This window comes from Oreochromis niloticus, linkage group LG9 (assembly GCF_001858045.2).
Source record: "Oreochromis niloticus isolate F11D_XX linkage group LG9, O_niloticus_UMD_NMBU, whole genome shotgun sequence".
Classification (NCBI taxonomy): Eukaryota; Metazoa; Chordata; class Actinopteri; order Cichliformes; family Cichlidae; genus Oreochromis; species Oreochromis niloticus.
This window is the reverse complement of record NC_031974.2, coordinates 33,693,567-33,721,177: the sequence shown is the minus strand read 5'-3', so window position 1 is coordinate 33,721,177 and position 27,611 is coordinate 33,693,567. Positions and strand designations below refer to the sequence as shown.

At 41.9% G+C, this 27,611-nt stretch overlaps 2 protein-coding genes across 3 annotated transcripts in view; both read right to left on the bottom strand.

The window, feature by feature from the left end:
• LOC112847800 (syncytin-A-like) overlaps positions 1 to 27,611 on the bottom strand; it is a 670,150-nt gene that overhangs the window by 395,975 nt on the left and 246,564 nt on the right. The window lies entirely within an intron of this gene.
• The window catches only part of plppr5b (phospholipid phosphatase related 5b), a 125,782-nt gene continuing 106,050 nt past the window's right edge, over positions 7,880 to 27,611 (bottom strand). Inside the window, exon 5 of one of the 2 annotated variants that reach the window (XM_025910279.1) lies at positions 7,880 to 10,013. In XM_025910279.1, coding sequence (XP_025766064.1) covers positions 9,984 to 10,013 — 30 coding nt within the window. In that variant the 3' untranslated portion in view covers positions 7,880 to 9,983. The remainder of the gene's footprint in view (positions 10,014 to 27,611) is intronic. The other variant, XM_025910278.1, reaches the window with a different exon arrangement.

Genomic DNA, 27,611 nt, shown 5'->3' with positions numbered 1-27,611 from the left:
CCAAACGACTGAACTCCAGACAAACCAGGTGGGGTCTCTTCTTCACTTGCTTTAATTTTTGTGATCACTTATAGACCTGGTTCCCTGAATGTGAACCCAGATACTTTATCTGGCCAGTTACAGTCGTTACTCTGGAACGCTCAGCAGGATGAACCCAAGCCAGGTAATGGACATGTCAGCTGTCTATATGTCCCTTCTCCAGTCCATTTGCAAGTCATCCTCTCTCTCTTTCCTTCAGCGTTTATTCTGTTGCCCAACTCTTGTGAAAGATGTTCTGCCTGTCAAATATGTGCCCAAAACAAGACAGTTTGTTCTCCTCCCTCAGAACTCCACCGACCTCAGCTCGGTCTCATATTGTCCTGGATTATATCACAGTTACATTAACTATTGTGGATTTTTTCTCCGAAGCAGCTCATTTTGTCACCCGACTGAAACTGCTGAAACTACTGGAGACTGTTAAGCTTATTATGAACCATGTGTTTCGCCTTCACAGAATTTCCATGGACATTATTTCAGACTGTGAACCTCACTTTATATAACAAGTGTGGAAGTAGTTCTGTACCTTTCAGAGTCTCTCTGAGACAGGTAAGTGAGGAGAGCGATGCAGTGGTAACATGAGATGCAGGGAGAATCTTGGCAGCACTGAACATGGCACGCCACTGATCGAAAACCTTTCAGACACTAATTTTCTCTGCCAGTTTATTCCAACACATGCTGCTGAAAACGCCGCCCTCAGAGAGTTGGTGAAATCCGTCAATGAGAGAATGACCCAGCTCTCAGAAGAAAACAAAACAAAAAAACTCAAACTGTTGAGCTAAAAGCAGCATGAGGTACAACTAGATGTTTTCAGAAATACCAGACAAGGCAGAAGAGGATCTTCAATTCAATTCAATTCAATTCAATTCAATTCAATTCAATTCAATTTATTTATATAGCGCCAAATCACAACAAAAGTCGCCTCAAGGCGCTTCATAGGTACAGAGAAAAACGCAACAATCATATGACCCCCTATGAGCAAGCACTTTGGCGACAGTGGGAAGGAAAAACTCCCTTTTAACAGGAAGAAACCTCCGGCAGAACCAGGCTCAGGGAGGGGCGGGGCCATCTGCTGTGATTGGTTGGGGTGAGAGAAGGAAGACAGGATAAAGACATGCTGTGGAAGAGAGACAGAGATTAATAACAGATATGATTCGATGCAGAGAGGTCTATTAACACATAGTGAGTGAGAAAGGTGACTGGAAAGGAAAAACTCAATGCATCATGGGAATCCCCGGCAGCCTACGTCTGTTGCAGCATAACTAAGGGAGGATTCAGGGTCACCTGGTCCAGCCCTAACTATATGCTTTAGCAAAAAGGAAAGTTTTAAGCCTAATCTTGAAAGTAGAGATAGTGTCTGTCTCCCGAATCCAAACTGGAAGCTGGTTCCACAGAAGAGGGGCCTGAAAACTGAAGGCTCTGCCTCCCGTTCTACTTTTAAATACTCTAGGAACAACAAGTAGGCCTGCAGTGTGAGAGCGAAGTGCTCTAATAGGGTGATATGGTACTACAAGGTCATTAAGATAAGATGGGGCCTGATTATTTAAGACCTTGTATGTGAGGAGCAGGATTTTGAATTCAATTCTGGATTTAACAGGAAGCCAATGAAGGGAAGCCAAAACAGGAGAAATCTGCTCTCTCTTTCTAGTCCCTGTCAGGACTCTTGCTGCAGCATTTTGGATTAGCTGAAGGCTTTTCAGTGAGTTGTTAGGATATCCTGATAATAATGAATTACAGTAGTCCAGCCTGGAAGTAATAAATGCATGAACTAGTTTTTCAGCATCACTCTGAGACAGGATATTTCTAACTTTAGAGATGTTGCGCAAATGGAAGAAAGCAGTCTTACATATTTGTTTAATATGTGCATTGAAGGACATGTCCTGGTCAAAAATGACTCCAAGGTTCCTCACAGTGTTACTGGAGGCCGAGGTAATGCCATCCAGAGTAAGAATCTGCTTAGATACCATATTTCTAAGATTTTCAGGGCCGAGTACAATAACCTCAGTTTGATCTGAATTAAGAAGCAGAAAGTTAGCGGCCATCCAGGTCTTTATGTCTTTAAGACATTCCTGCAGTTTAACTAATTGGTGTGTGTTACCTGGCTTCATGGATAGATAGAGCTGCGTGTCATCTGCATAGCAGTGAAAATTTATGCTATGTCTTCTAATGATGCTGCCTAAGGGAAGCATGTATAATGTAAATAGAATTGGTCCTAGCACTGAACCCTGTGGAACACCATAACTGACCTTAGTGTGTGAAGAGGACTCTCCATTTACATGTACAAATTGGAGTCTATTAGATAGATATGATACAAACCACTGCAGCGCAGTACCTGTAATACCTACAGCATGTTCTAATCGCTCTAATAGGATATTATGGTCAACAGTATCAAACGCTGCACTGAGGTCTAGCAGGACAAGCACAGAGATGAGTCCACTGTCAGAGGCCATAAGAAGATCATTTGTAACCTTCACTAAAGCTGTTTCTGTGCTGTGATGAGCTCTGAAACCTGACTGAAACTCTTCAAATAAGCCATTCCTCTGCAGATGATCTGTTAGCTGTTTGACAACTACTCTTTCAAGGATGTTTGATATGAAAGGAAGGTTGGAGATTGGCCTATAATTAGCTAAGACAGTTGGGTCTAGAGATGGCTTTTTAAGTAAAGGTTTAACTACAGCCACCAATTAATGGCAGGACTTCTTTGAGCAGTTTTGTAGGAATGGGGTCTAAAAGACACGTTGATGGTTTGGAGGAAGTAATTATTGAAGTTAACTCAGAAAGATCAATTGGAGAAAAAGAGTCTAACTTAACATCAATGGTACTAAAAGTAGCTGTAGATAATATTACATCTGTGGGATGATTATTGGTAATTTTTTCTCTAATGATAAGAATTTTATTTGTGAAGAAGTTCATGAAGTCATTACTAGTTAACGTTAAAGGGATGGTTGGCTCAGTAGAGCTCTGACTGTTTGTCAGCCTGGCTACAGTGCTGAAGAGAAACCTGGGGTTGTTCTTATTTTCTTCAATCAGTGACGAATAGTAAGATGTTCTGGCTTTGCGGAGGGCTTTCTTATAAAGCAGCAAACTATTTCTCCAGGCTAAATGATGATCCTCTAAATTTGTGACACGCCATTTCCTCTCCAGCTTACGAGTTATCTGCTTTAGGCTACGTGTTTGAGAATTATACCACGGAGTCAGGTACTTCTGATTTGAGACCTTAGTTTTCACAGGAGCTACAGTATCCAGAGTCGTACGTAGTGAGGAGGTAAAATTATTAACAAGGTAATCGACCTCTGTTGGGGTAGCGATCTGGAAATAACGGTGAGACATTTAATCCAAACCCACCTAAAACTCCCAGACATTGGCTTTTCTCAAACATCTTCACCATTTGGGAGGCAAATGACCAGATGGACGCAGACCCAGACCGATCATGGCCAACTTCACACCTTTTAAACAGAAAGAGCTGCTGAAGAGCCGCAGTCAGGAGCTGATAGGAATGGACTTCAGGATGAATGGTCAGTTTCCCAAGGAGATCCCAATGACGCAAGTTCCTGTTTCCGATCTGAAAAAAGTTTATCCCAGGAGGCATAGCCTGTCTCTTTTCTTTTCTTCTTATTTTTAGGTTAGTCTGGAATGTATGTGTTCAAAATATAGATCTGTGTATCGTTAGCATATATGGACCAAATGTTGATGACCCCTTCTTTTCTTTTTTTTTACAGTCTTCTCTTCACTTTCAGATCACTCTGACACAACACTTGTAATAGGAGGACACTTCCGCCTGGTATTTAATCCAGAAATTGACAGAGAAATTCATTCTATCACTATCAGACATCATGCACCAGTGTCTATCTCTATGAGATAGAAGAGAGTCCCAACACCAATTAGGAACTGGAGATTTAAAACATCATTACATCATTATGGCTTAAAGGGAATGTTTTCTGCACAGTGTTGCAGGGTCTTGATTACTCCAAGTTTGTGTTCCAGAGGGTGGTGGGAGTCAAAGAGCAGGTACTGGTCAGTGTGTAGGCTTCCAGTAAACTTTAATCTTGAGGTTTCCATGGTGAACTTCAGGTGTCATCCACATATCTGTATTACCCACGTATCACAGGACAAAATACATTTGTAACAGGGCCTTCTGCTTCTCTCAGTAAGTCAGTGTGGGGAAGCAGGGATAGATGAATGTGTCAGCAAAGGTTGTTTTTTCTCCCATTCAACATCAGCCTCAAGCATCAGCCTCAAAGAGGAAACTCATGCCCGTCATTACCTCTCCTTACCTCAGCAGCTCTGCTCATCTACCTGCTCTTCCACCTTGCTACCACAGCTCAGTTCACCTGCCCCCATTTCTGCTGTTGTACAGCTGCTCTTTACCACTGCCCAGCCTTTCAGCCTGCAAAGGAAGTGACACAGCCCAGCATGTAGGAATTGGGAATTGGTAAGAATTTTGTGATTTCGATTCCATTATTGATATTACTTATCGATTCAATTCCTTATCAGTTCTCTTATTGATTCTCATTATGTTCTCACTAGCTTTGCTTTGAGAATTACCACTATAAGTAAGCAGCATGTCAAAGACATTACATTTGTACTAATTTATGCATGTTTTGTGGTCAAATGTTTGTGCATGTTGGATGTATTTACTCTCTTTGTTGTGGTTCAGTTCAGTATTGGGTCATTCCTCAAAAAAGCAATGTATTACACATAATACACAGAACACTTTTATTAAAAGTAATGCAGTACATTACTTAATTACTCCAATGAGAAAATAATTCACTATACTCCTCATAACTTTCCTCTTACTCTGTAAAATGACCTGAAACACAGTGTCTCATCATTAGAGTCCCACACACCATCACAAATCCCTATCCATATGATGAGGACACACATATGATACTCCTACTCCTAGGCTGGGATCAGTATTCAATCAGCTTTAGCGTCACTCTGGGTTTTGGCTAGCTTAGCGTGAGCATGTCTGCGCAAGTACTTTCACAGAGCTGAAGTTGTTTTAGCAGCATAATACAGTTGTTTATGTCCTGGATGCGGTTTGCACTTTACCATTATGCTTTTGTGTAATAAAAATAAAAGTAATATCCACTCTGCCCTACTATGTTTGTCCTCTGATAACTGAAATCAGTTAATTGTAGCGCAAGCACAAGAACCAGTAAGCGGGATCCAAGCAGACTATCGATTCCAAGGATTTCAACTACCAGGAACCAGTTCTTGTAGAGAACCGGTTCTCGATTCCCAGCATGACTGCTATGACAGCATGATCTCACTGTCCAGTTTCATACTGCAACAGCAGTTTCCTGTCTCAGTCCCGGCTGCCCATCAGTCACTCAGCAAGCAAGAAATGGGGCCACAATGGTGAAAACTGAATCACCAGGCCATGACCTCTATAACCAGACTCAGATTCCTCTGGCACAAACACTCGGTATTCCAGTCTCATTGCTGCTACCTTTTGCAACAGAAATCCAGCTGCCCAGCATGACAGAGGTCACACCTTCAGCTTGGATGCCATGATGCCAGGTCCCAGTCTGCCTCGCTTCTCCCAGGCCGAGGCTAGGCTGTAGCCAGTGCCTTTAGTCATTAGCAAGTCCTTGATGCACGCACATAATCAAAATGTACACAGGAAGGACAAATGAAGAGGACAAAGAAAAGTGGACAGAGAACATCCATATTTCCTGCACCTCCTGCCTTCCTGGAGGTTAAACTCTGAATATAATTAATATTCGCTTGAAAAACACTTTTTCTTGCAGATTCAAGGACCGTAAGAAATAAAGAATTATCAGTTAAGTTTCTTTAAAAATTGAAGCTTTGAAGGAAGTTTAAAGGTCTTAATCACGTATGATTAATCAAGTATGATTATTAATACTTAATTAAGAATGATTAAGACCTGACAGAAAAAAGAGATGGGGATTTGAGTCCTTTAAGTGTTTTTTATTCAAAGGCTGTAAACAACTTTTTCTATAGTGTAAAAGGTCACAGTTTTAACTTAAAATTTGAAAAGAATTGAATAGAATTTTGGAAAGAAGAACATGAATAATATAAAAATGACTTGGTCAGAAGAGGTGCAATGACATCCATACAAAGTAGTCCACCAGAAGAAAAAAATTACTACAGCATGGAGGAAAAAGGTAAAAATCACAAGTTTAGAAAAGGTTGTAACCCTTGACAGAACAAGGTCATTTAAGGAATGGGATACACAGTAGAACTGAAATATAAATAAAACAGAGACTATAAAAAAATGTAATTGTGAACATTAACATGAAACATACTTTGTTTTACTTAAATGACATAAAGAAGCAATAACAGTTATCTGAGAGATAAAAGAAACATCTATTGTGAACACACCCACACACAATGCACAGTCATAAGAAAATAGACAGCAGTAATGTACAATATGACCGAAAGGATATACATATATGCATTTTTTGTAGTTTTAACATATACATTTTTACAGTTCTCTTTTGTTTTGAATATGCTGGGATAGTCTTGATGCATGCTCAGTCATCCAGGTAAGTAAATCCCAAAAGGTTGATTCTGTTGATCTGGGCGTTTTCAGAGGGAGAAACGTTTCATCACTCATCCAGGTGACTTCTTCAGTCTCAGCTGACTGCAGGTTTTGCCAATCTTATAAACAGTACATTTGCACAATGACTGAAACCAGCCCAGTGATGAACAATTGGCTGGGAGGTCAGTACCTTGATCATTAATATGCAAATTGTCATGAGCGTTGATCAACAACCACTGATAAGAGAGCACTGACCAATAGCCATGAGTACCATTCACAGAGAGTTGGGGAATATCAGTAATGGGGGACATCTAAAAGCTGACGTGTACCATAAACCCAAGCATACGGATCAGTATTTAAGGTTTGACTCTCATCGTCCACTGGAGCACAAACTGGGTGTCATCAGGACGCTACAACACAGAGTGAACACCATCCCCACAGACACAGCGGCCAGGGAGGCAGAAGAACAGCACATCAAGAAGGCCCTGAGTAAATGTGGTTATCCCAGCTGGACTTTTGTCAAAGCTGGGAAGGCACCTAAAGAAAGCTCCAGCCGATCCAGGAGAGAAGATATAAAAGATAAGATAAGATAAGATAAGATAAGACTTCATTGATCCCACGACAGGGAAATTTTTGCTTTACCTCAGCTCAGGTACAGATATCAGAAGGAAAATACAAAAAATACAAATAAAATACAAACAATTAAAAAAATAGAAGGACCACCGCTGCCTATGCAAAAACCCTTATGTGTCAGGAGTATCGGAACATTTGAGTTTTTTTGTCTTTTAAACCCCAAAACACGCTGCTCCAAAAACTGGTCCACCCCAAGGATCGGGTCCCCCGACACAAACAGAGTAACATAGTGTACGCTGTTAAGTGCCAGGAGGATTGCCAGGATTTATACATCGGGGAAACCAAACAACCTCTGGCGAAGCGGATGGCACAACACAGAAGAGCAACCTCGTCAGGCCAGGACTCTGCAGTTTATTTACACCTACAGGCCAGTGGACACTCTTTCTATGATGAGGATGTACACATCCTGGACAGGGAGGAACGCTGGTTTGAGCGCGGAGTCAAGGAGGCCATTTACGTGAAAAGGGAAAGACCATCTCTGAATCGAGGAGGGGGCCTAAGGGTACATCTGTCACCATCTTACAATGCTGTGATTGGAGCCATTCCCCAACTCTCTGTGGATGGGACTCATGGCCATTGATCAGTGTTCTTTGATCAGTGGGTTTTGGTCAATGATCATGACAATTTGCATAATCCTAATGAAGGAACTGACCTCACAGCCCATTGTTCCTTCAGTGGGCTGGTTTCAGTCATTATGCAAATGTACTGTTTATAAGATTGGGGAAACCTGCAGTCAGCTGAGACTGAAGAAGTCACCTGGATGAGTGACGAAACGTTTCTCCCACTGAAAATGTCCAGATGAACAGAATCAATCTTTTGGCATACTGAGATAGTGTTGCAGCTCTTCTGATACACATTTGAGCAGGTTTTGTTCCTTAAAATCTCAAATATTCTGTGTGATTTTTTTTCAAGCAGTTATGAAATTTGTGGCCATTTCATTAGCAATGAGGGAAGTTATAGCTTGATTTAAAGTGCTGTTTTGTGAATGTTCTTATTTGCAGTCTTCATCAATAAGTGCTTCAGTTGTCACTACAAAAATAGAGATTTGAAGGGCCAAAAGATTTTCAGTGTGTTTTAATCCCAAAGAAAGACCAAAATGATTTTGCTACAAAGAAGAATGAGTCCCAATACAAATAACACCACAATGACAACACAGATGAAAAATGGGACTTGGATACAACGCTAATCTACAATACTACAGAAGTGGGGCAAGATTAGTGGCGATTTCTGATCTATTTTAAGTAGTGTTAAGGAAAACAGATATCTTTAGATATTTTATCATTTTAAGTATGCTTTTATCAAAAATTTCATGTGACAGTCTTTTTCTGATGTCAGCAGTTAATGCAGATGTACGCCATTCATTAAACCTAAATGCCAAATATTTACTACTTAATGATCAATCATTACCATCCATTTTCTTCTACTTATCCGATCTTGGCTGTAATTACATGTTGCTTTTGCTTTGGTGGCTGACTTTGCTATGAAATAAATGCAGTCACCGTAATAAATTTGGTTACAATTACAAGAAACAAAGAAAAACTTGTGAACTTTCGAAGTATGGGCATGTCTACAATAATCACTTAAAATTTAGTTTGCTCATCACAATAGTCATTTATGGAACTCTTCTGCTTTGTATATCAGCTCCTGGGCACCTTTCAAGTGTTGAGGGCAGGTTTGAAAACTATATCACAAACTTTTATAGGAGAAAGTCAAAGCAGCAGCCTAGAAGTCGAAGGCAAAGAGACACAAAACAAAAACAGAGGGAGGGGTGATTGTCTGGTGCAGCTAAGAAAGCCTAAATACTTTTACCAAAGTATAGTCGGAGTGTATATTGTTGTCATTGGTTGCAGCTGACTGTATACTGTGTACACACATAGACTGTTGTACCCTAAACCCTTAGTGAGATGGCTGGAGAAGTCAGACATGATGAAAAACACTTCAGTTTTCCTTATTTGCTTCTTTGACTTCAGCCTGTATTTATCAAAGTTCTGAGAATTTTCATTTCTAGTCCAACAAAGCTTTGGACTTCCCAGATGTTGCAAAGTAGCACGAGAGAACATCCCCCACACACCATGACCCTGCTTTTTAGACACTGTGGGGGGCTATGTTAGCAGTTTTTTGCTGCATCTGTCAATCATTCTAGTCTACCACTGCTGCTCTTTCTGTCTTTCAGCAACAAATACTCAGAAACTGAGTTTATCCAATCAGAATTGGTAAAGTGTACCTTTCCTCTTTACCCTGTTTATTTTTTATCACTGATTTAAGCTGAAATTTCACTGTGATTAATTTGATAAATACAGGCTCAGTAGTTACATTCTGATACTCACAGCATTGCTAATGTTAGAAATGTGATACAACAAATGGAAGTAATAAAATATAGAAAGAGAGAGTTTTGACACTCAGTCAACTTCCAGTTTTTCCTTATAACCATCTTATTGGAAAAATACTATTTCACATATAAAATAATAATGTATTTGACTTGAGCAGCACTGATGTTGCATCCAGTCCAGTCCTTCACATGATCATCTAGTCTCCCAGTCTGCTTGACTCACAACATAGCTTCATTTGGGAGGCGAGAGTCCAACAAGGATTCAGAATAAGTGCATAGATGGAAGCAGAAGAAACCTTTTTTCTTTGAGTACAAGAAATTGCGAGTGAAAACAGGGGCCTGATAAAGACAACAAAGAACAACATACCACAGACCAGACACACACTAAGAATGGGTTTAGCGCTGCACTCTTAATAATTGGATTGAACGGTGAAGAGTGTGGACGTCCAGTGGGTCTGCCACACGGCCGATTCCACATCATGTGACCTCAGCGAAGCCGATGTGATTCTATAAAGGGGCAGGAAGAGCAAAAAATCAAAATCAGGACAAAAGACATAAAATGTTCATATTTGGTCTGTATAAAGAGGGCGAATGAATGAATCTGGTTTGGCATTCCTAAAGTTGCCACCTCAGTTGTAGAAATCTGAGAAGACTTCACAAATGGCATTTGACCTGAATGTCAGTAAATGCCTGTGAAGTTAGCCGTTACATGTCATCATTTAAGCATGTTTATTTTGGGTCATATTCATTAAGTGGTTGACATTGTGGGACGTCTACCAATCAGAAGGCTTGATCCCTGGCTCACTCTGTCCATGTGTCGAAGCACTTGGAGAGCTCAAATTGTGTAAACGAGTTATTTCAGTAGCAATTAATTTACCATGATTAGTAAATGACTGACTCATGAGCCTGCAAAGCTTTTCCTGGTGTAGGATGTTTAAGTTGTTCTCTTAAAATGACCTCATTAACTCCAATCAAAGCAGCACTCCAATACTTCTCTCTATATCATAGAGTCCTGCACTGTTTAGGAACCACTGCAGCATTAAAACGATTAAGTAGTGGATGGTTGAGATTAGATTTAGATAATTAGTTTCTCCACAAGCAAAAGTGGACGGCTTCTGACTTCAAACATGTGTCACTCCAACAAGTGAATACACAAATCCAAAAACCAAAACCAACCAATTTAAAAAAGCTGCTGCTGCTGCTATCAGAATGAACAGTATATATTTACTGATATCTTTTCTTTCTGGTAAAGCATAATGTCGGCCTTAAAGTCTGCTAAGTATTTATAGCTTTTCTAGTTGCTGGTGTATTTCAATCCAATAGTTTTGTATTTGTCGACATTCCCAGAAGACATGATAATGGTTTGCAGTTTGAGACCACAGTTACTCCAACACTCCGGATCACCTTTATTATTGTGCGCCTTCATCTGGGGAGTAATAAAATAATTTGGCTACATTGTTCTAACCATTTATATGCTTTTGTACTTTCCCACTGAACTACTGAGATGTCCTTCCATTGTTCATCGTCTGCTTTTCTGAGGCCTCCCTACTTCTCCCAATTTTCCTATCCCATCTTTCGCTTTCTCCCTTTCTGTGTTTTGAGTGTGTTTTCATATTCTGGAGACTCATTAATTTGGGAAATTATTCCCCTTTTACAATTTGCTCAATAAGAATTTATGAACAACTGAATAAAAGGTTTGCTGAATCTATAATAATTCTGAGATTTTTTGATCATAGTAAGTTGTTAGTTGGAGACATCTACAGAATAATAATAATAATAATAATGCATTGGATTTATATAGCGCTTTTCAAGGCACCCAAAGCGCTTTACAATGACATTATTCATTCACTCCCACATTCACACACTGGTGGAGGCAAGCTACGGTTGTAGCCACAGCTGCCCTGGGGCAGACTGACAGAAGCGAGGCTGCCATATCACGCCATCGGCCCCTCTGACCAACACCAGTAGGCGGTAGGGTAAAGTGTCTTGCCCAAGGACACAACGACCAGGACAGAGAGGCCAGGGATCGAACCGGCGACCTTCCGGTTACAGGTGCCCTTCCCAAGCCCCTGAGCCACGGTCACCCCGGAATCCAGCTTTTCGAGCCCAGAAGTTACTCTAATGGTTTGACAGCTAGCTCTTCCTTAGAGTTCAAACCTGTCATCATGTCTGTTTGGTATAAAATCTGAATCTTACGCATGCCAGCTCAGAGTTTTAATATTATCCTCCTTGTTCTTTAATTACAATTTCCATATGTTCGTAATATAGCCTGTATATGAACATCTGGTATTACTCCATATTCAATCTCATTCCACTGTGTTGTAGAGATGGGATCACACCAGTGTAATAATATTTTGATTTGTGCAGCGATGTAATTGTTTTTTTCAAGGATGGTGGACCACAGCCTCCTTCCTTTGGACTGTGGGTCTTTTGCTTTGCTAAAGTTTCAGAGCTCATCACAGCACAGAAACAGCTTTAGTGAAGGTTACAAATGATCTTTTTATGGCCTCTGACAGTGACTCATCTCTGTGCTTGTCCTAATACTGTTGGCCATAATGTTTTAATACGGTGATTAGCATATGCTTTAGATATTAAAGGTACTGCGCTGCAGTGGTTTGAAACATATCTATCCAAAAAGACGCCAAAGTGCTTGCTTATAGAGGGTCATCTGATTGTTATAGGTTTCTCTTCTTTTCTGTGTATTATTGTAGAGTGTTTACCTTACAACATTAATATAACTGTTGTTATTTGGTGTTATATAAATAAAACAGAATTGAATCGAATCCAATTAAAAAAACTCTCATTGTGTAACTGAATACGTCATTAGGTTGGTTGGGGATAGTGCTCCCAGGAAAACAGCATTATTGGCTAGCTTATTATTGAGAAGAAAAAAAGAAAAGAAAAAAGGCAGAAGATTAGGACAACAGGTGTTTTGATAAACTACCTAGACACCTTGACATTATCGCAGCGAATGGATTACTTTATACTTAAAGCAGGAAAAATAAAGCCTAAATGTAAAGAGACTAATGTGTCTTTTCTTTTTCCCTTTGAAGATGCGGATGGATATTATGATACTCAGTGTGCCAGGGTAAGAAACTTATGACAACTACAGTGGCTTGCAAAAGTATTCGGCCCCCTTGAACTTTTCCACATTTTGTCACATTACAGCCACAAACATGAATCAATTTTATTGGAATGGACAAAATGTGGGAAAGTTCAAGGGGGCCGAATACTTTTGCAAGCCACTGTATGGTAATTTTTGACCTATTATCTTGTAAACTCATTTGGTGTGCTTGGAAAAAAAGACTTCACCTAAAGATAAAGTGGGGGTTAAATTGCACCTAAATATAGCATAAAATAGTGGTGATTGCATCTTGTGGACATCTGTTCTCCCAGCTGATTGTGCCACTTAGGCCACTCCTTACACTCCACAACTACCTCTTTGCTAGCAGGCTGGGTGGACAGTGTGTATATCTGACTTTATATGAGGAAAAAACAGAGAGTGACTTCAGTTTGTTAGTTCATCAAAAACACCTTCTCTTCCAGTGATGCCATACTCTGTGCTTAGATGAGATGGCACTATACATGCTCCAAAAACCAACAAACTGCCAAAGGTTGTACTTTTATCGGGGTGCTCACACCTGCTGTTGATCAGTTACTCAGTGTTTTTGACTACCAGCTACCCAGCGTCCTAATACCAAGGGAGCTGTAAAGATGTACCTAATTTTTTCATACGGTGCTTCTATCTTTTTGGATTAGTTTTTGTTAAAAAGAAAAAAATCCTGTATTTTTGTTGAACTGAACTTTTACTTAAAAAAAAAGTAAAAAATATTTTTTAAGTTTGTATTATTTTGTAATCTTATAATTGCAGATGGGTGTAGTTTCTCTTTCACATGACTGTATACTGGCAGTGCCGTTTTTGTTCCGACCAGCACACTTACCACTGGTTAAAAACAGTCCTGTTCATTTCAATCACCAGAGACATTTATTACCATCAGTGTGTCTGCAGCTCAAGGAGTTTGTCCCCACGAACCCTAACATTAAAGCCTTACACTATAATTGCACACAACCCTGGCTTTGTTTTACTCAACATAGCAGACAGTTTTGTTAAATGGTAAATGGTCTGTATTTATATAGCGCCTTTATGGTCCCTAAGGACCCCAAAGCGCTTTACATATCCAGTCATTCACCCATTCACACACACATTCACACACTGGTGTGAATGTGAAGAGGTTAAGACACTCTTTCAGCAGGATGTTGAATTTGCTGGTCAGATTCGATGATTTAGCTTCCTAAGGTGGCCTCCTAATTGACCTCCTGTAATGTGAATTAATGAACTGGTTGCACTAATATTATATTAAAAGTCAGTCTGATACCAGAGGACTGGTTGTTATAAAGTGTGAAAACAAAACTGTTCCATATGCTTGGAACATTATTGCTCAGACTTCTTGTTACTGTCCAGGAGAGCTTTAAGAAAGTAGACTGTGACACAGAGCCTAAGCCAGTTCTAAGATGCATTTCTACTGTACAGCTAATATGGTTCTCTTTTATCCTAATTGACTACAGAGACCTATGAGCATTTATATTGGAGGAGATATCTGGTAGTTTTCTCCGGTCAGGTTTCTAATAAAATGAGGATTCCACTTTCATAGACTTAGAGGTCAGGACAAAATGTTACCCTGTTCCACTCATTTATCTTTGATGGAAATTATTCTCTGTGTTGGAGACTTAAAGTGATGTCACTGCTTTAAAGATTCAAGCAAAAGAAAAAAGAGAAGCGTGGGCTTCATTCTTGCAACTCAAAGGTTGCTTCCTGCAGTGGCATTTTGTTTATTGTGGCTTGTTTAGCTTCCAGGCATCTTTAGACTGTGCTATTTTTAGAGCAGGCAATTTTCCGCAGAGGCTGTCGTAGCTGAGGTGAGAGAGTGAGATTTGGTGCTCTTTCTCAGGCAGCCAAGTACAAGCTCTCAGCTGGAAATTGTGAACTGAATAATCAGATAGGGGTGGTGTATATTCTATATTTCACTCTTAAATGAGTGTCTTAGAGGAAATGAAAAGACACAGCAAGCTCAGTGAGTGCACTTCAACACATGCCCAATTCAGTGGACAGTAAGACACCCTCTCTTTTATGGGCCAAAAGACTCATGACAGCACACACACACACACATCATATGTATACATATATCTATCTATCTATCTATCTATCTATATATATATATGTTTTTCGCTGATTTATTTTTTGTGCAATTTTGCATGCTTTTTTTTTTTTTACAGCTTATTGTGTTCTGCATCCTGATTGGTTGTAGACCATTGTCAATCAATCTCGTACCGTGTCTCCTGTACAGTACAGAATGTGTTCAGCTTGTCAAATTTACAAAAATCTTCGATCGCTAGCAGTGTGACTCTGAAGTGCTCTACTGTATCGACAGAGTCGATGAAACGTTTTGCACCGTCAAAGGCAGTTGCGGGTGCCTTTGGTTTCATTCTATAATATTGGACTTCATGGATTTGACCTATCGAGGGTTAATTTTAGAACGTAACTACCGCAAACGTAACAACATATACATATATATATATATATATATATATGTATATATATATATATATATTATATATATATATATATATATATATTATATATATATATATATATATATATATATATGTATATGTTGTTATATATATATATATAGTATATATATATATATATACTATATATATATATATATATGGCTAACCGAAGGTCGGACGGTCCTGATCCCCAAGGACCCCAAGAAGGGACCGGTCCCATCCAACTACCGACCAATAACCTGCCTCAGTACTACATGGAAGCTCCTGTCAGGCATCATAGCGGCTAAGATGAACAGGCACATGGGTCAATACATGAGCGGGGCACAGAAAGGGATTGGCAAGAATACCAGAGGCGCAAAACACCAGCTACTGGTAGACAGAACAGTCAGCCGAGACTGCAAGACCAGACTGACCAACCTGTGCACAGCCTGGATTGATTACAAGAAGGCCTATGACTCAATGCCCCACAGCTGGATACTGGAATGCCTAGAATTGTACAAGATCAACAGGACCCTAAGAGCCTTCATCAGGAACTCAATGGGGATGTGGCGTACAACACTAGAGGCCAACTCCAAGCCCATAGCACAAGTCACCATCAAGTGCGGGATCTACCAAGGAGATGCTCTGTCCCCACTGCTGTTCTGCATAGGCCTGAACCCCCTCAGTGAGATCATTAACAAGACTGGCTACGGATACCGACTACGGAACGGAGCGGTTGTCAGCCACCTCCTGTACATGGATGACATCAAGCTGTATGCCAAGAGTGAACGAGACATCGATTCACTGATACACACTACCAGGATATACAGCAACGACATTGGAATGTCATTCGGACTGCAGAAGTGTAGTCGGATGGTAACAAAGAGAGGGAAGGTAGTCAGAACTGAGGGGATTGAACTACCAGAAGGCAACATTGCAGACATAGAGGACAGTTACAAGTACCTGGGGATCCCGCAAGCGAATGGGAACCATGAAGAGGCCGCTAGGAAAGCTGCAACCACCAAGTACCTGCAGAGGGTCAGGCAAGTCCTGAGGAGTCAGCTGAACGGTAAGAACAAGATCCGGGCCATCAACACCTACGCCCTGCCGGTGATCAGGTACCCTGCTGGGGTAATAGGCTGGCCAAAGGAGGAGATAGAAGCCACTGACATAAAGACAAGAAAGCTCCTTACCATGCATGGAGGGTTTCACCCCAAGTCCAGCACCCTGAGGCTGTACGCTAAGCGGAAGGAAGGAGGCCGGGGACTGGTGAGTGTCAGCACCACGGTCCAGGATGAGACAAGAAACATCCACGAATACATCACGAAGATGGCCCCAACTGACAGCGTGTTCCGTGAATACCTCAGGCAGCAGAAACCCAAGAATGAGGAGGAAGATGAGGAACCATCATGGAAGGACAGGCCCCTGCACTGTATGATAAAGGAGGTGGCTGACAGAAATCCTACCAGTGGCTGGACAAAGCTGGACTGAAAGACAGCACAGAGGCACTAATCATGGCAGCAGAAGAACAAGCTCTGAGCACAATATCCATAGAGGCTGGGGTCTATTACACCAGGCAAGACCCCAGGTGCAGGCTGTGTAAAGATGCCCCTGAGAAAATCCAGCACATAACAGCAGAGTGTAAGATGCTAGCAGGCAAGGCATACATGATACACCATAACCAAGTGGCCGTCATAGTATACAGAAACATAAGATGACATAATGACATATCTTATAGCTATTCCTTGTTCTCCCTGTTGCCATCCTGTCATGAAGCACTCCACAGTGAAGCACCTGTGCAGGTAGCTTCAATTTTGAAGGGACCTGTTGCTCCCTTCTGGCTGTTTTTTTTTTTTTTTTTTTTTTTTTTTTTTAAACAACTTCCACAATGCTCTGGGCAGCTGGGGGCAGTTTTTATAAAACTTGTAGGGAAGCCCATTGGGCCCTGGGGGTAATGCTGACCTTGCCTTATGGATTATTTCCTCCACTTCTTGCAGTTTAGGAGGGGAGATATCAGGGAGATATCGTCACTGTACTGGCTCTTGATGTATCGCTCCAGCTCCTCCTTATTGATGATTAAGGTTGCCACTCCTCTTTTCATCCAGCAACTCTCAAGCAAGCCCAAAGGAATCCCTGATGAAGCTCTAGTTCTCTCTTTCTCTTATTTTGTCCTTCTCTTTCCAATTCTCTCCACTCTCTGCAACCTGGCGTGATTTTGTTTGAGCTTGTCCCACAGCTCCTTCAAGCTGGCTTTGTCATGGGATGCTGCTTTCCTACAGTTCCGATGGAGTTGGTGTCAGTCTTTTGTCAGTTGTTCCATCTCTCTCTCTTCTGCCTTTCCTTGGGGCTGTGGGCTCATTCCTCCTAAGCTCGCCAAACATCTCTCTGCAGACCTCGAAGATGAACTTCCAAAGGCTGTTGAGCTTGCTCTTGGCAGTTCCCTTAAATATCACCTCCAACAGTTGCCGCAAATCGGCATCAAGGTTTTGCCGTTTGTCTCGGTCATCTGTTTGGGTATCTTCTCCATCCCAGGGTTTTCCTCACCTGTTTTAGATGACTCAGCCCAGTCCTGCAGGACTGTGGTTGCTCTCCCAGCTTTTGTACCCCCTCGTCTGACCTGCTTCTCGTCTATCTGGTTTCTGCATTTTCTGCCATATTGAATATTTCTATCTTGATGGATGCATATCCCCTGCTCGACATCACCTTCTACCACTGACATGCACACTTCTCTTGTTGTCCTTATTCATTCCGTCAATTTGAGGCAGTAACATGTCTCTAAAAGTCGAATTAGGATTATGTTTCCCACTGTGCAGCATCATGGCAGAATCGTGCCTTTTAAATGAATTGCTGCCTGAGGGAGCCCTGAAGACCATGGGGGCGCCAAATGTTTTTGGGTTTTGGCCCTGTTGCACAGAGATTTTTTCAGGATCTTGATGAGATTATGTGCTGTAGATAATGAGATCTTTACACTGAGGAACATTATTCTGAACCTGTTCCACAGTTTGTATACAGAGAGGAATTTTCTCAGAAGGAAAGATGGGTTGAGGTTGATCAACCAGCACAAAAACTGAGTACCCCTTACTTTTCCAGCCAGTTTAAACATTTAATATGTTCTCTGTTTTATGGTATAAAAAAATCACTGCACTCTACTATTTTTATTTTCTTTTAATTTTACGTTTCTGGAACTGGGGTTGTAGCAACTCCTAAATTTCTTCCTCAGTAATTTATTCTGACTGCTGTCACGCTTCAGTTTTAAACAGCTTCTGGGGGCTGACAATGGTTCAGCTTTGTAAATCCTGGAAAACTTCTGTTAGGACACCATTAATTTTTGTAATACAATGATTTTCAGTGTACTTCAGATAGCCACTTGTGTATAATATCTACTATGGTACTTAATCCTGCATATTTGTGACCACATTATTCACAAGAACCACTATGTTATAAATAAATCCAATAACAGCATTTAGAGGGATTTATGAGGGTTATGGAGTTCAGCAATAATAATGCTGAGCATTGTGTGTTACATGATTCAACTTTTCCAAATACAAGTACCAGAGAACTTTGTAACATTTAAGACAGAAAAAAACACCAGACACTTTTCATATGCAAATACACTACTGTACTAAGGTCTTAAACACAAAAACATGGTCACAAAACCCATCAGTGATCCAGACAGCACACACATTCAGTGTAATCCAGGCTACTTTTGGCACTCAGAGCTCAGTTATGGCCCATGACATGGATTACAGCAAGTGATGTGACCAGAATGTTGCAATGCACCTGACACCTGGCCCATTTCAGAATCAGAATCAGAGAAACTTCCCAGAGGAAAATTGAGTTATTTATTGGGCGATCGTGGCTCAAGAGTTGGGAGTTCGCCTTGTAATCGGAAGGTTGCCGGTTCGACCCCTGGCTCGGATAGTCTCGGTCGTTGTGTCCTTGGGCAAGACACTTCACCCGTTGCCTACTGGTGGTGGTCAGAGGGCCTGGTGGCGCCAGTGTCCGGCAGCCTCGCCTCTGTCAGTGCGCCCCAGGGTGGCTGTGGCTACAATGTAGCTTGCCATCACCAGTGTGTGAATGTGTGTGTGAATGGGTGAATGACTGGATATGTAAAGCACTTTGGGGTCCTTAGTAAAAGCGCTATATAAATACAGGCCATTTACCATTTACCATAATGTGGATTGAGACGAGATAAACATACTCAAGCTGAGCCACCAGTGAAGGCCAAGTGTGGCCCATAGAAAGATGTAGGTATGGGCCACATTTGGAGAAGCATCTAAACAGATCCAAGTTCAAACAGCAGCATAAGGAAAAGCCCAAACATACAGTCAGACACATCAAACATGCAGAGTGACCCCTTGTGACAGGGGGCAGCCAAAAGTAGGTTCTTTTATTGTAGGTGTAAAACAGAAAGCACTCAGATTTAATGATAGCTACAGCAAAATTTCAGCCAGTTGTATGACATATTTCAAAGAAAGAACAGAAAGAAGTGTGACATTGAATCTGGCAGAGCTCACATCACTTCACAGAGTAATTTATTTGCCTTTTGTTCCTGAGCCACTTGAACCAGCTGAGACCTCGCAGCCAGCGCAGGAAGGCCTCGAGGCACTCCTTAATGTTGCAAGAGCCTTCATCTTCATCATCCGTCTCCTGCAGCAGCAGCAATGTGTTCATGAGTGTGTGTGTCTGTGTGGCAACAAGTGGCAAGAAATGGCAACATCCAACATTGAGATTTTGATACTAGTTTGTGTATCAAAAAGTACACTAATGGGTCACAGTGTAAACAGAGAATCTACTAATTCTGTCAATGCTGCTGATTATTTTATGATTTCTGGATTTTGAATTCCTTATTTAATATGTTCTCTGTTTGGTTCTTAGTTTGGTTCTTGTTAATTCTTTGATTTTCATATATGCTGAGCCTTATTAGTTTATTAGTTCCAGTTTATACTACAGTTTATATTGTTCCCTCAGTGTTTTCTGTCTTATCCTAATGCATCAGGTTTGCCCACTCCCCCGCCCCAAATCTCAATGCCTTTGATTATCTTCAGCTGCACCTTGTTACCCTCCCTTGTCCAATTCCCCGATTATCCTTTTGTGTATAAATAACGTTGTCTTCAACTCAGTCTTTGTCTCAGTTTCTGTTATCAAACCCGCATGTCCCTGCCTGTTAAGGAAGTGCTGTGTATTTTGGTTTCCTTACAATGGATTCTGTAATTCTGGACTCTGAAAATAGGCTACCTAAAGCTTTGCATTTTTGTTCACACCTGTCTGCAAATCTGCGTGTTGCTTTCAATTTCCAACATTAGTTTAAAAATTAATTAAAACTACTGTAACAGGTTTTGGTGACAGTAGTGCTGGAAGTGGTAGCTTTTCCTTTAATTATTCATTAAGTGTCTTTAAGAAACAAAAAAGAACTATACTACTCTCATTTGATTTGAGGACATTAAAGATCAGTTACTATTAAAAGATCTGCAAAAATCTTACATCAGTGGGGCGAAATTAGTTAACTTATACTATTTAAAATTAATCACTAACTTATCGTGGTGCAGGGGATTTATGTTTCCCAGGGATCCCAGGTCGGGGGGGTTTGACCCCCGGTAGGGTCCAGGGTGAGGGGCCAGACAAACAGTGATTCAGAAGGCCCTTATATATATCACATCAAGACAACAGTTGGCCCTGCCTGGGATAGTGTTAACAGTGCCAGGCCCTGACCGGGCCCCTGGGGAGGTGAGCACCTGTTGGCTGGGCATTATCCCATGGGGCCTGGTCAGGGGCAGAAGAGGCATAGGCCCACCCTCCTGTAGGCCCACCGCCTGGCGAATGCGCTGTAGGGATCAGGTGCAGTGTGTGCCAGGCAGCAAAGGGCGGAGCCCCTGGCGGACCAATCCCGACTACAGGTCACAAATCCTTGCTGGCAAAACCCCTGTGGTGGTCAAGCCCCTGGGATGCATGAGGGCTTGCGATTGGGATATAGAACATCACCTTTCTGTTGGGGAAAGAGCCTGAGCTAGTGCGTTAGGATGAGAGTCTGGGGGGAATGCCCTTGGTGAGAACCCAAGCGGTGTTCTGTTATTGGACTTCTGTGCAAACCACAGTTTTCCCACAAGTGCACATAGCACCAGGATACCCCATGCCGCAGGTCGATGATTGATTTTGTACTCTTATCATCAGATCGGTGGCCGCATGTTCTGGATACTTTGGTGAAGAGAGGGACTGAACTGTCAGCTGATCACCACCTGGTGGTGAGTTGGATCAGGTGGCAGGGCAGGATGCTGGACAGACCTGGCACATCAAAACATACAGTGAAGGTACACTGGGAATGCCTAGCAGAGGCCCTGGTCCGAGACATCTTTGACTCCCACCTCCAGCAGAGCTTCAACAGTATTGTGATGTAGACTGAACTGAGTCTGAATGGACCATGAACTATGTTTAGTACCTTGCTGAGGTACTGCTGCACTGAGCTGCGACCGCAAGGTGGTTAGCGCCTGTTGAGGTGGTAACACCTGAACCAGATTAAGGGCAGCATCAGGTGGAGAAAGGCTAATCTGTAGGACTTCGGAGGCAGCCGATGTGTACCAGCAGGCCAAGCGCACCTTGCTCGGGCAGGACTTAAAGCAAAAACTCGGGGGTGGGGAGAAGTTTAGTGAGGCCACAGAAAAAGACTTTTGGAGTGACTCAAAGTGATTCAGGCAAACTGTCAGGTGACTCCAGAGAGTAAAGCGGTGAGGTATCCATACTGTGCATAGTGTGGATGGAGCGCTTCTGATTTCAATTGAGGATATTGTTAGGCAGTGGAACTAATACTTTGAGGACCTCCTTTACTGACACATCTTCCGGAGAAGAAGCAGAGTCAGGGGGCAGGGGGGCGACTCATCCATCACTGGGGGTGAGGTCACTGAGGCAGTTAAATTGCTGATTGCTGGCAGAGCCCCTGGGGTGGATGAAGTTTGCCATGAGTTCCTAAAGGCTGTGGATGTTGTAGGGCTGTTCTGGTTGACACACCTCTACAATGTTGCGTGGAGATCTGGGGCAGTATCTCTGGATTGACACACTGGGATTGTGGTTCCTATCTTTAAAATGGGGGACTGCAGGGTGTGCTCCAACTATAGGGGGATCAATGTGCAAATACATAACTCTTTTTTTTAAGTGCAAAATATAAATACAAATAATAGAATAATTTTAAAATGACATAAACCTATTTTCTTTTCACAATTAAACATTTACTATAAAAAAAAAGATTTGCATAATTTTTGAACATGGCTTCTTCTTTGTGTGACAGAGCTTTAACCTTTGAATGGCACAGCGAACTGTGTCCATAGACAGTGATTTCTGGAAATGCTTGCGAGTCTACGCAGTGATATCCACAACAGAATCATGCCTGTTTTTAATGCAGTGCTGCCTGAAGATGACAAGAACCTCTGGCCATCTTTCCTCCTAAGAAACGTTTGCTCTCTAAGGGTGCATTTTTCTTTAAATACCTAGGAATCCTCCTAAAGGTAGACGTTCAAACAGTACATGACCAGGGTGAGTTGGGTTTCTTTAATAAAGGATTTTATTAATGTTCTTGAGATACCAGGAGCTGTGCAGTTCTTCAAGTGAGAGCAGAGGATGGCTGAGTATATCTGGATAGCCCTGCGGAGCTCTTTCTTCTGTGCTACTGTGCAGCTGGACAAAAGGCCAGGATTCTTTCTACTGTGCAGCAATAGAAGGACACCAACAGTTTTTCAGGGATGTTATTCTTTGTGAGAACGCTCAGAAAGCAGTCTCTTTCCTTCTTCATTACCTCAGCAGTGTGTGTTTCCCAGATCAGATCCTTGCTGATGTTGACTCCCAAGAAGCGGAAGCCTGAGTCCCTTCTCCACACAGACCCCGTTGATGGCGAGTGACTTCTTCCTTAAGTCCACAAAAGGCCCCTTGGTTTTTGCAGTGTTCAGGAACAAATTGTTTTTTCTACACCACACTGTCAGATGCTCCACCTCATCCCTGTAGGTGGACTCATCGCCCAAAGGCAAGTAGAGTGTGGCCAGTGGGACAGAACAGCATGGAGAGCTGTGGCCACAGCATCATCTGTAGACCTATTATCTCTGTAGGCAAACTGGTATGGATTAAATGTGGTAGAAATGAAGGACATAATGTGGTTCCTGATGAGTACTTCATCACCACAGGGGTCAAAGCTACTGGCCTGTAGTCATTGAAACTGGTAATGGTTTATTTTTTGGGCAGAGAGACGATGACAGACAACTTCAAGTAGGGTGGGACAACCGACTAAAACAGGGACTGGATGAATATTCTCATGAAGACCCCAGCCAGTTTGTCTGCACAGTCCTTCAGTACACGTCCTGAGATGCCATCAGGTCCAGCTGCCTTCCGAGGTTTGACAGCACACAGCATGCACCTCACATTGTGCTCCTCCACTGTGAAGATGGGACTTTTGATGGTATCACGATAGGATCCAGCTGCCTCTGGTGATCCCACCTCAAACCGGGCAAAGTAGTGGGTCAGTTCCTCTGCCAGACCTACTTGCTTTTATTGCTGTCCACGTGTTCTTCAATCTTTCTCTTGTAGTCTGACTTTGCTTCATGGATGCTTCTCTTCTGGTTGGCACAGGCTTTGATGTATAGAGCCCCGTCACCAGACTTGAAGGCAGTGTTCCTCTCCTTCAGCAGGCTCTGGACCTCCCAGGTCATCCAGGGCTTCTGGTTGGGATGGATGCAAATGTGTTTATCCTCTGTGACAATGTCAGTGCAGTTCCTGATGTAGCATGGTACACTGTCACAAAACCCTTCCAGGTCCGGGGTGTTCTAAAATATCCCAGTATGTCTTGCTGAAACCATCCTACACCTGCTAAGAGGCTCCGTCTGGCCAAGTTTTGACTGTCTTTGTGCTATTTTTGTAGCAGTTTTGCTGAGTGGGATACATGCCGGGATCAAAAACAGTGATGTGTGGTTAGACTTCCCCAGGTGTGGTAGTGGTTTAACCCTATAGCACTGTTTGATGTCCAGTGTGTTGTCTGTCAGTAACTGTTGGGATGCTGGTAGGCAAAATAAACAGTGACACTTCCCTACCAAGACTTTTGGTCCCTGCTAAACTAGTTCTCAACAATCGCACCCATTCAGTCCAAGGATTTGGTGACTCAGACGCTGAACAGAATTTTATTGATCAGTCTCTGTCTCGCTTTGTCTGGCAGTCATGTTCAACAAAGGAGGAAGTAGAGCAGATCATCTAGTTGGTAGTTCAATTCCTGCCTGCATCCATTGGAGTGTAAATATTAAATATAAAGCACATATTTATAACAACAAAAAAAAGCATATGAAGAAGTGCATGAGTGAATGGGGCAAGTTGTATCGAGTGCTTCGACTGCTTAGGTAGATAAAAAAGTGCCAAATTAGAGCTAGAGCATTTACCAAATTAGTCTTTTCCTTTTCAATGATCCTAACACTCCCCTGGTTCTTGAACACTCTTGGCTTAGCACTCATAGCTCAAATATAGATTGGAACAATAACTGTATCTCTGGCTGGAGTCTCAGTAGTCACCAAAACTGTCTAACTGCCTGATCTGTCTTTTGTCCCTGGTGTATATCATGGGCTAGCTGACATTTTCAGTAAACACAGCTCTTGCTCTCTCTCTCCCTCCATACCGACCATATGACTGCTCTATTGATTTGCTTCCTGATGCTCTGTTGCTTTCAAGATGTGTGTACAGTCTCATAAAACATGAACGAGAGGCTTTGGAGAAAGTACCACAGACTCACTAGCTGCTCGTATAATCCGTCCCTATTCTCCACCCGCTGGATTTCTTCTTTGAAGAAAAAAAAAAGGATAAATCAGATTTTCTTGATTTCCATGGTCTGAACATGAAGTCTGAACATGTAGTCAGAATTTAAGAAGTAGCCCCAAAACAGGATACAGCTTCAGTGATTCCTGGGGTTTGCAAACTTTTAGGGAACAGAGGGAGCAGAACATTCAGTGACTGTCGTGATTGACTAGTTGAACCTTGCCTAACTCCACTCTGCCAAACACCTCAGCTGGCTCTCTTTTGCCAGTAGATTCAACCTAAGCCTAACCACTAGGCCCGAGTGCTAAATAAATAAAACTAAACTGAACTGAAAAATGTTTTGCTTTACTCAGTACAGAGATGCTTTGTAACAGTTTACTTTGTATATGTTTTATGTGATGTTTCCAGCAGACTTATATATATATATATCATTGGTCGACTGGAGGGCAGGCTGGTGAGTTCTTTTCTTAGAAAGAGTTGTGGGAGTAAAGTCCAAGATTTAGAGCAGCAGCCTGTGGAAAAGGAGCCAGTGACAGAGATGGTCCAGGTAGATATGGAGGTGGGGTGAGAAGTGAGCCAAAGGTGCTGATCATGCTGTGGATTAGGATATGATGTAGCAAGGAATGCCGGTCGAGGATGAGCTGCAGGTGGACAGAACCCCAGAGGTGGGTCGCAGCAATTTAACTGCTCAGAACTGTTTTTTATATGATGTTTCATGTTTTCCCTTTAATGTTATTTTTTTCATTATATTCCTTATTAAATCACCTCACGTTACTAGTTATTTTATTTTTATATTTCTTATATTCATTTTCAGCCTCTCTATCTCTGCACTTATCTGTATAAGGTATTTTTGTTTTTATATGCATTTTGTAAACCTTCAGTGATCCATGGGCACTCTGGATTTTCCTGTTTATCCTTTCTATAGTTACAGTCATATACTGCAAAAACAGGTCATGATCACTGATGTCATTAATTAGAAGGCCACTTATTTCATTTGTTTTCTATTTCATTAGTGAAGATACTGATTGTTAATGTTGCAGACTGGCTGTAATCCTGCTGGGTTTACTGATGATTTGAGTCCCATGGTGTATATGTATTGATAAGCTCTTTAGTCATACGATGTTTGTTTGACTTTAATAGCGCTATGTTGAAATCCTTAAAAATAAAAAGGACTTTTTGGTTTGGTTTAGTAAATGTTTCATCCACCCACTCCTTAAATGTTTCAATACTTGAACCTGGTGTTCTGTTCATAACATGTAGTTCGTATGGGTATATTTCTCCATACTAATCCATGTCTCAAATATTGGACTCACACTGAATAGGTATGCAAATTTGCTTAAATATTCTTTTTTTCTATGAAAGTTGGTATACAAGCCTCTACTATTAAAGTGGATTATAGATATTTAACAGTCAAAGTTTTATTTAAGTGTTTTTTGGTGTTACTGATGTTAAAAAGTTCAGGATCTATGGAACGCGAGCTGTTTATTGTTCTGAACTGATTTCAGATCAACATTCTCATTGAGTATTGAATGTATTGAATGTGAGGTCTCTGTGCCTTCTATACAGCAGCACCTTTTTCCATTGTCGTCGTCGGCTCTGTTGTTTTCTCATAAGTGCCGCTTGAGCGAATCTCCAGAGCGTTTCCCAACTACATTGGTCCTTTTGAAAATGAGTCCAAGATTAACCTGGTGTCTGCTCATCGGAAACAAGCAGACACAGGACTCACAATGTTTTCCATGTCTCTCAGTTAAAACCAGCCCTGACCAGTCCATTGTGCCTTCTTTCCAGGTCCCTGTCAACCGTCCAGGTCGCTGACGGCCAGCAGACTTACTCCATAATATGGATTATGGATGCCAGATGCTGTGGGAGAGGGTTCCTGTATTTAGTTGACTGGGAAGGTTATGGCCCTGGATGCTCCTAGTCATTCTGCATGCTGACAGGATTGGTGGGTCGCCTAGAGGCTCTCACTGGGAGCGGGGAAATGCCATGGTTCCTCAGTCCTCGCTGTGATGGCGCTGGTGTGTTTGTGTGTATGTATGGATGTCTGTTAGTTTGCATTGGGTGGGATGGGACTCATCCCACGTTCCTACCCTTGGTCTCCACACAGCTGCTAGTGATCACTCACCTTTTCCTGGTATCTTGGTTTGGCTGCCAATACTTAAGAGAATGAACCCTTGGAAAAACGTGCCCCGTGGAAACATCACTAAGTTCTTATGCTTTGGATTGGGCTTCAATCTTCACTTCAATAAACTTTCTGAACTGTGACAGAGTCCTGGTGGTTCCCTTGATACAGCTAGCATTTGCTGATGTATGCATGTTAACAATAAATGGAGATGATGCAAATAATTTTCAAAAGTCATTACATGAAATAACTTTGTATTATGTAATGTCGCAGCTTTACTCATTTATGTATGGTTAATCAGGATTTTCAACATGGGCATCATGGCAGCGAGGTATGATTTGTGGCTTGGCTGTAGAAGGGAAATAAGTGCCCGCTCATGCAGGATGGCCAGGTGGTGCAGGTCTCCAGGCCTCAGACATCTTCCCCTGATCCAGGAGAGACATCCAGTGTTCACGAAAGAATACAAGGGGGTAAAGGCAATCCCTGAGTCAACAGTACCTGTTTCCCAGAGGGTCTTTGGTAGGGGCATTTGTGGGTGGATATTAAGTGTGTACATTGGGGATGTTCACTGATATCCTGTAGTACCAGTGGAAATATAGTACAAGGGCAGAAAGCACAGAATTGAGGCTGCTGCTAGCTCCCAAACGCTTGCCCTGTTT